Source organism: Equus caballus, chromosome 18 (assembly GCF_041296265.1).
Source record: "Equus caballus isolate H_3958 breed thoroughbred chromosome 18, TB-T2T, whole genome shotgun sequence".
NCBI classification, from domain to species: Eukaryota; Metazoa; Chordata; class Mammalia; order Perissodactyla; family Equidae; genus Equus; species Equus caballus.
In genome coordinates, this window is record NC_091701.1 from 60,171,829 (window position 1) to 60,183,998 (window position 12,170).

The 12,170-nt window shown below is 44.6% G+C and overlaps 1 protein-coding gene across 1 annotated transcript in view; it reads right to left on the minus strand.

Moving 5' to 3' along the window:
* The window catches only part of CERKL (ceramide kinase like), a 112,532-nt gene extending 102,793 nt beyond the window's left edge, over positions 1-9,739 (minus strand). Inside the window, exon 1 of the mRNA XM_023622142.2 lies at positions 9,380-9,739. Coding sequence (XP_023477910.1) covers positions 9,380-9,617 — 238 coding nt within the window. The 5' untranslated portion in view covers positions 9,618-9,739. The remainder of the gene's footprint in view (positions 1-9,379) is intronic.
* Positions 9,740-12,170: the final 2,431 nt, after the last annotated feature.

A 12,170-nucleotide genomic window follows, 5' to 3' on the forward strand; every position in this document is an offset into this window, starting at 1 on the left:
TTTTAAAGAAGCGTTTTCTTCTTAATATGTAGACTGATGAATCAAAGCATAATGATTTACTGAGTAATTAGTCCTTCAATAATTCACATGAGTAATGGGTCATTTCGGGGTTTAACCCCTGCTTCCATTATTTCTGACCACACGGTCCGCTGACAGATGTCTCACTTTGGATGTACACAACAGAAGACCGGGATCTGTTTCACGTGCATCTGCTCCCAAACAGCTCAGGCAGATTAATACTCAGAATGGACCCACTCTGCTAAGGCCCACATAATCACTGACTCTTGTTGTTTTAAAATTGATTACGATTTTTTCTCATTTTCACATTTTTCTACATTACCTTTCACCTTGCTAAGTTTCCAGCAAATGTTTATATAAACTTAAAGCACAAGAAAATCATCTTAACTCTCTTATAAAAGAAACCCGTTCAAGAACTTATTTTGAAGCCTAGCTTTCTCAGATTTTCTGGTCGCTGCACTAATTCAGCTGAACCCAGAGTTGTGGCAGGATTAACCCTTTGAAAAAACATAACATGAAATTGTGTAACCTGGGGTAATAAGTCTATGAAAAATAGAGAATTGTAAACCACAATTAATTTTGATATTCTCATTTTATCTTTTAAAATATGTAAAACATAATATTCTAATTCTAATCAAACATATTATAAAATCCTTGGTCAGAAATTTGGCTAGAGGATACAGGAAATGAAATAGAAGGAAGATAAGCTAGTCCTCTTGTCCATCATGAAAAATCTGCTTACGACTAGCCTTGACCAAGAATTTTCTATCAGAAAATGGTCTCTTCCTTTCCAAAGACAGGACCTGTGGTGAGGCGACTACCCACCTCTCAGCATTGTGCCCTGAAGCTGGGGAAGGGGAGCAAAGGGCTTGGCTCATATTTCCTATGTGGTTCTTCTAATTAGAAATTCATTAGGGCTGCAAAGCTCCTGCTGTAAAATACAACACCGCTCCCCACACGCCAGACGGTTGACCCCACTGATTGTTCAAACTTTCCTCAGACTGACTTAATTGATTAAAATGTCCCAATGCCTAAAGTCTATAGAAATAGATCTTTTCTATAAAATGCAACTTCACAGAGTTGATGGTAGAGATAATATCATATAAATCTCTCATTCTGCAGGTGAATAACCATAACTGAGAGGAGTTAAATGACTTACTCAAAGTCAGTTATACACTTTGTTAGTTGCAGAGAAAGACCTCAGGTCCTTTGGCGCCCACTCCTGAGACCTTTCCTACACCACAGATGGGAGCAGATGACAGACAGCTGCAGCAGGAAGCCTATAAAAGACCCATAGTGCTTTTCATACTTCAAGGTGCTATCCATTAATAAACGATGAAGTTCCCAGCGTGAGATAGCAGAGAGAGATCTGTGGGCATGTGGCATTCCTGTCACCGAGATCCCTAAACTGAGCATTCTTCAATGTACTAAAATAGCAGTTTAACATAGTCTAATCATACCCATTACTAACCCTCCCCATCAGTAGCTTTTCCTTTCTGGGAAACAGATAAAAACATTATACCCAGTCACACAGTAAACAGTTTCTGTTTTGGGGATGCACAAAAATGGTTGTATCTTCTACTTCAGTCTAGCATTTCAAATAGAACTCAATAGTCACACATAGCTAGAAGTTTGTCCTTGGTTGAGATTTAGAACAATGCCAACAGGCAATCAGGGATACTTTTGAAAATATTGAACTCTGAAAATATCTGATCCAGTAATAGCATGAGCTAAGGGCTAAATTACAAAATATGCAAAATGGTCTGCAGTATCTCCCGACATCCCCTTTCTGAGCTCTCTTCTCAATTTTTGACACCTCATATCCAGTCCCTGGCACCATGTCAGGGGGCAACCCACACTGTAGCACTACCCTCGACCTGCTCAGCCTGGGCAGCATCCCATGACGTAGACTTATTGACCTTTCTCAGTTGGTCTCAAAGAACTCTCCTGATGCCTCTCCTATTTCTTCAGGATTTTGCTCCTTCCTAGGTCACAGACAGCTAACTTGATAATTACTTTATATTAATATGAATGAACTCATGCATGATTCCTCAAGTGAAATGGTCATGAGATTCCAAAAGAAAGACCGTTAGGCACCACTGTAGGCAGCAAAGAAGGTATTTTCCGAAGAGATGATGCCCTTTTGTGTATAGAGTTTACATTATAGTGGTGGCATCCTGGTCAATCTATGCCCCGGTCAGTGCTTTCTACCCTGCAGCTGAGTAAGATGGAACCTTGCAGCGATGACATTCACAATGGAGAAGTAGGCTAACATTAGCTTAAAAATGCTTTTTTAAAAAAAGTTCGGATGCTTTTAAAAAAGGGGAGGGCATACTCTCTCGCAGGTGATGAGGAGTCACTTTTAAGGAGGAGTGGAGTAATGGGATCACAATGCAATAGGCAAAATGAAAGTTCATGAGAGCCATTCACAAATTTGTTCACTCAACAAATTTTGATTGTTTACGTGTCAGGCACTCTTCAAGGTTCTGACAGGCAAACAAAACAGACATTGTGATTATCTTCCCTTTTCCCCAACTAGACACAGTCTCCATCCTTCTCCTCCTGCTCTGTGCCCAGGAGGTCATACTGTATGGCCTACATCATGTGGTCCCCTTGCCCTCTGGCTTCTAGTTGTCTTTGGACTGTGGTAAGGGCCAGAAAAGAGGAACCTTGGGTATCGAGTCCTACCTCCCTCCCTGCATGGTTGGTGGAGGAAATCAGCCAAGCTGAGGCAAAGGCCACCTCTCCAGCCTAGTGACCCACTCCCATAGTCTCTCTGAACCCAGGTTCAGACACCTGCTCCCTCCCCTTGCCCTTTTGGGCCTAAGAACCTGCCCCTATACTATTAGTCCCAAGAGTACTTCACTATCGCTACCTCCTGCCCATACCTTCATAAACACTGCCTTTTTAAACTTTTATCAAGTTATCCTAACATGAATGGGCCATTTGTTCACTATCAGGACCCTCAATAACACAATAGACAAAAATCCCTGCCATCTTAAAGTGAGGTGGTGGTGGGGAAGACAGACAGTAAATACTATGTAGTATATTAGAAGATACATGCCACTGAGAAGGTAACAATTAAGCACAGACTCAAGAGGGAGGTGACAGAGTAGGCCAGTAAGAGATTACAACAGCCTGAACTAGGGTAATGATTGGCTGACAGAGAAGGCAGTAAATAGAACGTGCAGGATTGGTGGTTGATTACAAGTAAAGAGTGAGGGACAGAGAGGCTGGATTTACCTTCAGAATCCTGGCTTAGATAACATTCCAGACAGCCGCCTAAATGCCCCTTCACACCTTAAGCCAGCATGTTTACTACTTGAATATGGATCCCTGTGATCCATCCAACATAAACTTCAAGGAATTCCAGCCCTCATCTTACTCATTGTGCCGTAACTTACACACATCTAAAAAGCAAAGTTAAATCTTCTGACAACTGACTCTGATTAATTAGTGAGTTCCAAATCTGTGATAGGGAATACAAGAGCAGGAGATATTTTAAGGAACAAGAAAAGTTGCTTTTCTTATGAACTTTCTAAATTTGTGGGACTCGCAAGTTGATGTGTCTAGGAAGTACTTGAGGTCAGGACTAAAGACAGAGATTTGAATGTTAAGTCTGAGAGTAGAAGAGAACAGTGGACAACACTACCCAGAAAGCACATGACGACTGACAACACTTGGCCCAGCCCAGACTCCTTGGGAACACCAAACTTTGACAGGCAGACAGAAGGAAGTCCCCATGGGAGACTGATAAACTAAGTGCTGGTGGTGTTACAGAAATCAAAGGAGCAGAGTCAAGGTCAAATGAAGGAGAAATCCAAAACATAAGTGCTGAAATTTGTCCATTGGATTGGGCAGTTAGAAGGCCACTAACGTTTGATCAAACAGTTTCAGCAGAAAGAACAAAGCCAGGTCTCAGACGGTTGAGGACTAAATAAGCGGCGAATCCATGAAGGCAGTGAGAGTAAACTAATTTTTCTAGCAGCATATCAAGGAAAGTGAGAAAAGAGGCAGGGTAGCAGCTAGAGATGGAAGCTTACAGGATCAAGACTGGGGACCATTAGGATGGGAGAGTTCTGAACATATCACTACGCTTAAGAGAAAGAGCTGGCAGAAAGCCAGGACTGAAAACCTAAGAGAGTGTAACAGATGAGACAAGTTCCTGGATGAGGCTGAAGAGATGGGATGGGTTGGTCTTGAATAGAGATGACAAACGTCTATGGGGTGGTCATGGGTGGAGGCAAATGACATGGAATGAAGGTGAAAGTCACCACATCAGGAGAAGTCTAGCAAGTCTGCAGCTTTAATATTGATTGTGATATGAGTATCAGCATGGCAGGACTTGGGGTGGAGAGGGACACAGTGAGCCGGATGACATAGCTTTAAACAAATGTAAGTGAAAAGCTAAGGGAAAAGAACTTCATGCTTTCCGCTACATAAAGCCTAAGTTCTTTACCTTTGTCTTCAGGTCTCTCCCCATTCTGGTCTCTATTATTCTATTAAATGTTCTCCTGCTACACTTTGACAGACACTACCAATCAGTATTCCCAGAGATTCTGTATTCCCAGAGATTCCCAGTATTCCCTTCTGTTTTCTGCCTTCATTTTATTCCCTTAACCAGCATCTTTCTCCCATTTCCATCATACCTGTAGTGGATTGAATAGTGACCCGCGCCAAAAATTCAGGTCCACTTGGAGCATCAGAATGGGATCTTATTTCGAAATAGGGTCTTTGCAGACGAAATTAAGTTAAGGATCTCAAGATGAGATCTACCTAGATTTAAGGTAGATCTTAAATCTAATGGCTTTGTCCTTATAAAAGGAGAGGAGACACAGAGGGATAGGCCATGTCAAGACAGAGGCAGAGAGTAGAGTTATGCTGCCACAAGCCAAGCAATGCCCCGAGCTGCCAGAAGCTGCAAGAGGTAGGGAAGGATTCTCTCCTAGTGCCTCCAGAGGGGGCACGGCTACTGACAGGGCGATTTCTGAATTCTGGCCTCTAAAACTGTGAGAGAATAAGGTTCTGTTGTTCTAAGCTGCCAAGGTTGTGGGGATTTGTTACCATAGCCCTAGAAAACTAATACACCTTAACCTCTTACCTTTTACTATTTAACTTGAGTCCTTTTTGGAAGTGAAGACTTAAATAAACAAGATTGATACTCCATGAAGAAACTCCTGTCAAGAATAGATGTCTCCCTCCTCTGAACACACAGAAATCCCTACAGGCAGGGCCCACGTCTTACAGATCTTCATGTCACTGGACAAAGTGTATATGAGGTGCTTAATGTTTGGTGACATACAGTCTTATATCATGGTTTGGAGTCATATGTCTTTCAAAAATGTAAAATCTCCTTGGATGACAGATCAGGTCATCATTTTGCATTGTCATAGCACCTAGCAAAGTGTTCCAGCACTGTTAGCACCAAAATATTTAAGTTAATTTGTTAAGGGAATAGCCACTAGTCAGATTAATATCTTGACTGACAAGATCTAATGTACTAAACTGAAAACATTTCTTCCAACAAAAAAAGACCAACGAAAAGTACTGGTGCTTTTGTGCCTCCCATCTTGACTTACAGGCTTTCCTCACAGTCCTCACTACTACGGGAAAGGGTAACACAACCATTATTCCAAGTCACCCTTGAACCCAATAAAGAAACTATGATCACTATGGTCAAACTCATTTGCCCTGGCAACAACACCATCAATTAGTTACATTTTGGCAGTGATAGCCCTCATAAAATACATTAGTGTCTTTGCTCATTACTCAAGATAGAAAATTAGGGAAAGATCACGTGATATTTTATTTCATTAGTGAGAACAATTAAGGCTAGGGAAAAATATTTGCAGAAGATGCATCTGATAAAGGATTATTATCCGAAATACACAAAGAACTCTTAAAACTCAACAATAACAAACAACCTGATTAAAAAAGGGGCCAAAGATCTTAGACACCTCATGAAGAAAATATACAGAGGCCAAATAAGCACAGGAAAAGATGCTCTATATCACATGTCATCAGGGAAATGCAAATTAAGACGAATTACGCTACCACGTCTTAAAATGGCCAGACTCTGAGATGCTGACAGCACCAAATGCTGGCAGGAATGCAGAGCAATAAGAACTCATTCACTGCTGGTGGAAATGCAAAATGGTAAAACCACTTTGGAAGACAGTTTGAACATATTTTACAAAACTAAACATACTTTTACTGTACAATCCAGCAACAGTACTCCTTGGTATTTACCCAAAGAAGCTGAAAACTATATCCACACAAAAACCTGCCTGTGGATGTCTATAGCAGGTTTATTCATAATGGCGAAAAGCTGGAAGCAAACAAGATGTCCTTTGGTGGGTGAATGGATCAATAAACTGTGGTCCATCTAGACAATGGAATATTATTCAGCACTAAAAAGAAATGAGCTATCAAGCCATGAAAAGACATGGAGGAACCTTAAACATATATTACTAGGTAAAACAAGCTAATTTGAAAAGGCTGCATACTGTATGATTCCAACTATATGACATTCTGGAAAAGACAAAACTATGGAAACAGTGAAAAGATCAGTAGTTGCCAGGGGTTGGGGGGGAGGGATGAATGGGCAGAGCGCAGAGGATCTTTAGTTGTAATGAAGCTACCCTGTCTGATACTATAACAGTGGATACTTGTTGTGATGGTTAATTTTATGCGTCAACCTGACTGGGCTAAGGGATGCTCAGAGAGCAAGTAAAACATCATTCTGGCTGTATTAGCACTTGAATCAGTAGACTGAGTAAAGGTCTGCCCTCACCAGTGTGGGCGGGCATCATTCATGCTGTTGAGGGCTCTGTAGGGGGCTCCAAGAGAACAAAAATGCAGAAGCAGCACCGACTCTCCCTTTCTCCTTTTGAGCTGGGATGTCCATCTTCTCCCATCCTTGGACATCAGAACTCCTGGTTTTCAAGCTGGGACTTACTTCACTGCCCCCCACCCTCACCCCACCACCAGTTCTCAGGCCTTTGGCCTTAGGCTGCTCATCAGCTCCCCTGGTTTTCAGGTCGTCAGACTCAGTCTGAATTATCCCACTGGTTTTCCCAGGTCTCTAGCTTGCAGACCCATACAGTGGCACAGACAGCATACAGTGGCATATCTCAGGCTTTGTCATCCTATAAAAATCTCCAATTCCCACAGTAAATCTCCTCGAATATATCTATATATTCTATTGGTTCTGTTTCTCTGGAGAACCCTAATACACATTATAAATTTGCCAAAACCCATAGAATACACAACATCAAGAGTGAACCCTAACATAAACTAGGGACTCTGGGCAATAATGATGTGTCAGCATATGTTCATCAGTTGTGACAAATGTGCCACTCTGGTGGAGGATGTTGATCACTGGGGAGGCTGTGCATGTGTAGGGCAGGGAGTACATGGGAAATTGTTATACCTTCTGCTCAATTTTGCTGTGAACCTAAAACTGCTCTAAAAAATAAAGTCTACCTAAAAAAAGAAAAACAGTTACTTAGGCACCATGAGGTTTAAAAACTGAATGGCCTTGCAAACATCTCATATGTATGATCTAATAATGCCCAGTGACCCCACTCCACCCTCACAATGTCCTGGAACAGCCAGTCACTGGCCAACTAGCAATGGACGCGGTCTCCCCACTACATCCTCCCCCACCATGTCCTCGCAAGTACGGTAACCTTGGTGTAGTGTTTCTTCCATTGTCTGGATCAATTTCATTTGTCTTTCACTATTCACATCTAAGCTAATTCCACATCAGGCAGTATTTCTCACATTCAAACATATCATCTCTTAATACCTGCCTGTCTTTTCTTTTATTGTTTTATTAAGTAAAATATCTGTTAATTTCTTCTATAAATAGAAGTGCTTACTAGGGTGCTGGGCTTCTGTACCTCCAATTTTAGGGGCCCAAAGTGGTTTGCATACTAGGTGTTAGTCACAAAGAAAAACTGGTGTACCTAGATTAAAAAACAACAACAAAGGGTTTTAGGGCTAATCTATAAAGAATCAACACTTGCAACCTTTAGAGCTATAATTGTCGAGGCGTCTTTTTAAATTCTACAGCCAGGAATGCTAAGGAAACCTACTTTTCCTCAATCACTACTGGATGTAAAACAGCATTTCTTTTTCATGTCATTATTTGCCTTTTTGTGTCCTAGCCTTACAATATTGGTTTGTATGACTTCTCACTGGGCAATGTCTCATTTTAATTCTATAGTATTTCAGCTTCACTCTAGGTTAAACTGACTCGTGCACACTAATCTAGGCTGTAATTGTAAACTTCCATATCCGCAGCATTCAAACTGACTTAGAATAATTCTATGTCCGTTTCTCTAGCTTTTAACACAAAGGTTCAAGAAAATAGTCTGCCTTGGTTTTCAAAACACCTGAAAACATTTTACTTAAGGTCGAAGGTAGTTTAGTTAAATGAACATAGCATATGCAGAAGCAGAATTCACACTCATAACCAGCGCTGGGTCCCTGATTAGTCGGTTTCGTTTTGTTCGACTTTTGTAGGAGAAACTTCAAAACAGTGACATTTTTCTATTCTTTAATATAAATAGCACATTGTGTCTTGTTTTCCAAGAGAGGAAGGCAATTTTTTAATTTCATAAGTTTGTATTTAGCTACAAGAGACTGTGTATCACATCCAAGGCTCTTGCGTAGCTCACCTCTAGACTGACGTGAAATAGTTGTAGTGTACAGTACAGCATTGAAACACTTTCTAAATAACTGAAGTTTTAAGTCAATTAAAGGCAAATGCAAGTAAACAGCATGATGATGACTCTAAAGTCAACATGAGAAATCAAAAGTTTCTAGACTGAGCCTAAGAAAGCTTGATCCTAGGCAACGACAAGGAATGTGAGAGATGGAAAAGTCCAGAGAGACTCCAAAGCACTGGGGTTAAATTTTCAGAAGTCAGCAAAATGAGCTGAATTCAGAACCGACGTGCAAGTATATCCTGAAAAATGCTTATCGGATAAGCGTACCATCAGAGGTTGACGGCTTAAAACTTCATCAACTTGGGAGGAGAAAGAGACCTTCCCGCGTTTGGAAAACATCGCCTCTTTGGGGCTTAGTTCTTTCTTCTGCGTCGCAGAGCAGAAGCCGAGTGTGACGTTGGTCCAGGGAATGCTCCGGAGGCGGGCAGCCAGGCGGGAGCGGGAGGCCCCTGAGGGTGGCTCGGGTTCTCCCCAGTTGGGGAGGTGGCGGCGGTGGCTTCGGGACGCGGTCGCCTGCTGGGGCGGAGGAGGAGCCTGGCTAGGGCGGAGAGGAAGCGCCGAGATGGAGGGCGGGGGTGGAGGAGAGGGAGGAGGCCCAGCCGGGACGTCTCGCTGGGACCACTCACCTGCGGGGCGCTCGGGCTGGATGGGCCGCCACCTCAGGGCCCGCTCGCTCAGCACCACGTCGCAGCTGTCCCTCCCGATCTCGAAGATGCCCCGGAGCAGAATCTGCTCGGCCGCAGCCTCTGGCTGCAGCCGGGACGCCCACAACACCGAGGGCACAGCAGCCGCCACCGGGGGCGCCTCTTCCTCCGGGCCGCCCTCCAGGGCGCTCACCCTGCCGCCACGCCTCCCCCAGGGCATGGCGGAACCGCAAGCGGGGCCCGAGCCAGGGGTCGGGGCAGGCTTTTGGAGGAGGCGGCGGAGGCCGCGGCAGCCACGGCTCTAGCTGCGTCCGGCGCTGCCACAGCAACCGCTCGCAGGGCAGAGACCCAGGAGGGAGGCGGGGCGGGCAGGCGGGGCCGCCCTGACCTAGTCCTGCCCCGGGCCCGTCAGCCTCCGGTCTCCAACGCTCACGACAGAAAAGACCCCGTCCAGGAAAAGGATGAAGTGGCTCCCTCCGCCTGGTCCTTACGGTTCAATGGGATTTAGCGTATTGCGTTCCCCACAGTTGTATAAACCAGTACTTCTCAAACTTTGACTTGCATACTCATCCCCTGGGCATCTTGGTAAAATGCACATTCTTATTGAATAGGTCTGGGATGAGGACCAAAATACTGTATTTCTAAGAAGCTCCCAGGTCATTCCGACGCCAATGCCGGTGGTCCGCGGAACGCACTTGGAAATGCAAGCCGCTGTGTTTCCATCTCCTTTCCAGGGGGCTCTAGTGGAGAGCAGGGGGCTGCTTCATAACCCTGCTCGCATGCCCTCCAGAGTTAACTGAGCTTTGTGCAGCTGGTATGAAAAGCCCCGAGAGGAAGCCAAAGATAAGTGCCCAGTTTACATAGACGAAGCCCCGTCTGACAAATTTAGTGTTAAAGGAAGGCCCCTCTGGGCTTAAGTATTGAGGGTCCTATTTTCCCCCGAGGTATCGCCTCTGCAGTCCTGTCTTTACCTGGATCTGGCGCTCCCTGGAGAGAGATTATAAACCCTGCGGCTTGTTCTCCTGAAGGCTGCTGCTGTGACGTAGTGTTACCTGGAAATGAACAGAGCCCTGGGGCTTCATCCTTCACTTTCTCCTGATAGCTGAGATTCCTGAAATTAGCTGATTGTTAATTTGGAAAGCACAGTCTGGCGGTCAGTGGTTCTCAGTCGCCACTGCACGTTAGTTGCCTGGGGAGTTTTTTAATATCCAGGTGCCCAGGCTACAGAGCAGCGATTCTCAGCCCTGGCCAGAGATTGGAACCACCTGGGGAGCTTTACAAAACTCCTGAAGTCTGGGTCCTATCCCCAGAGATTCCAATTTAATTGTCTTTGAGTGTAACCTGGGGATCTGGATTTTAAAATACTCCCCAGGTAACTCTAATGTGCAGCCACGATTGAGAACCGCTGGCCTCCAGACTCTGAGCTTTCCAAATTAACAGGGAATGCCCACTTGTGATGGCGAGACAGTCAGGTGGGACGTGAGTTCTCGGGAAGAGAAGCAGAGTGGGAGGCAAATCGGCAGACTTTGTAAGGTCAAAATAATTGTCCTGAGAAAAAGTTGGAGGTGAGGAAGGTAAAGAGGAAATTAAACGGGCAAAGCTGTGAATCTAGTGCCAGTGTGCTAGTGTCTAACCAACGACTTCAGATAGGCAGCCGCTCTCATTCTGTCCTCTCCTGGTTGGTTGACACTGCCAAGTCAGACAGAAGAGCTAATGGTAGCAAGAGGGTCTCAAAGTTATCTGCTCAAACTTGGATTTCAAAAAACCAAGGAGGGAGACTTTAGACCCAGCCAAAACCCTTTCGGACATAAAGCGCCTGTGTGCCAGTTAAGCTAGGACTCATACGGTTTCATGCTCTGAAAACAAGTACCCAAGCTTCCAGGCAAAGCGGGGAAGAGCCGCAGTTTGATCTGATTGCAGCGAGCTGTTTTTTGGAGCAGAAGTGCAGCTGCCGCTAAACCCCACGCAGGCTTCAGGTGGCTCGGCTCAGCAGGGGTTAGTGGGAAGGCTGGTGCCGACCGCAGAATGAGTTGCAATTCTGGAGTCAGCATCTTGTATTCACAGCTGTCAGGCAATCAGCACAATTAGAGCTTATTGGCATTTTCAAAGCTCACTGAGAGCCTGAGAGCCTGGGCAAAGAGGCCAAGGCAGTGACCATTTCTTAGGACCTTTGCGAGGGGCAAGTTGCCATTTTTCAAACTTCGGTCAGGCCAGTCAAAAACATTGGCTTTGTGTTTCTTGAGGATAAAAAGTAATGGCTGTGCTCCACTCTTTCCCTTTGATGACCTGCTCTCTTCAGGGCTCCAAAGGTTGCAGGGCCCTGGGGCTCTGTCCTCAGAATCTATCTACACAGGCATAGTACCATGGCTTTACATACTATTCAGGGCACCTCAAGTGATGTGGCTGGCCCCAGCCACTCCCCTGAACTTCAAGTACTATGTCCAACTGCCTACCTGACATCTCTGCTTGGCTGCCTGATAAAAAACTGAAACATAACACATCTAAAACCAAACTCATGGGGGCCGGCCCTGTAGCCTAGTGGTTGAATTTGGCATGTTCTGCTTCAGTGGCCCAGGTTCAGTTCTCGGGTGGGGACCTGCACCACTCTTTGGTGGCCAAGCTGTGGTGGCAACCCACATACAAAATAGAGGAAGATTGGCACAGATATTGGCTCAGGGTGAATCTTTCTCAAGCAAAAAGAGGAAGATTGGAAACAGATGTTAGCTCAGTGACACTTCCCCAGCAAAAAATAAACCCAAAAAAACAACAAAAA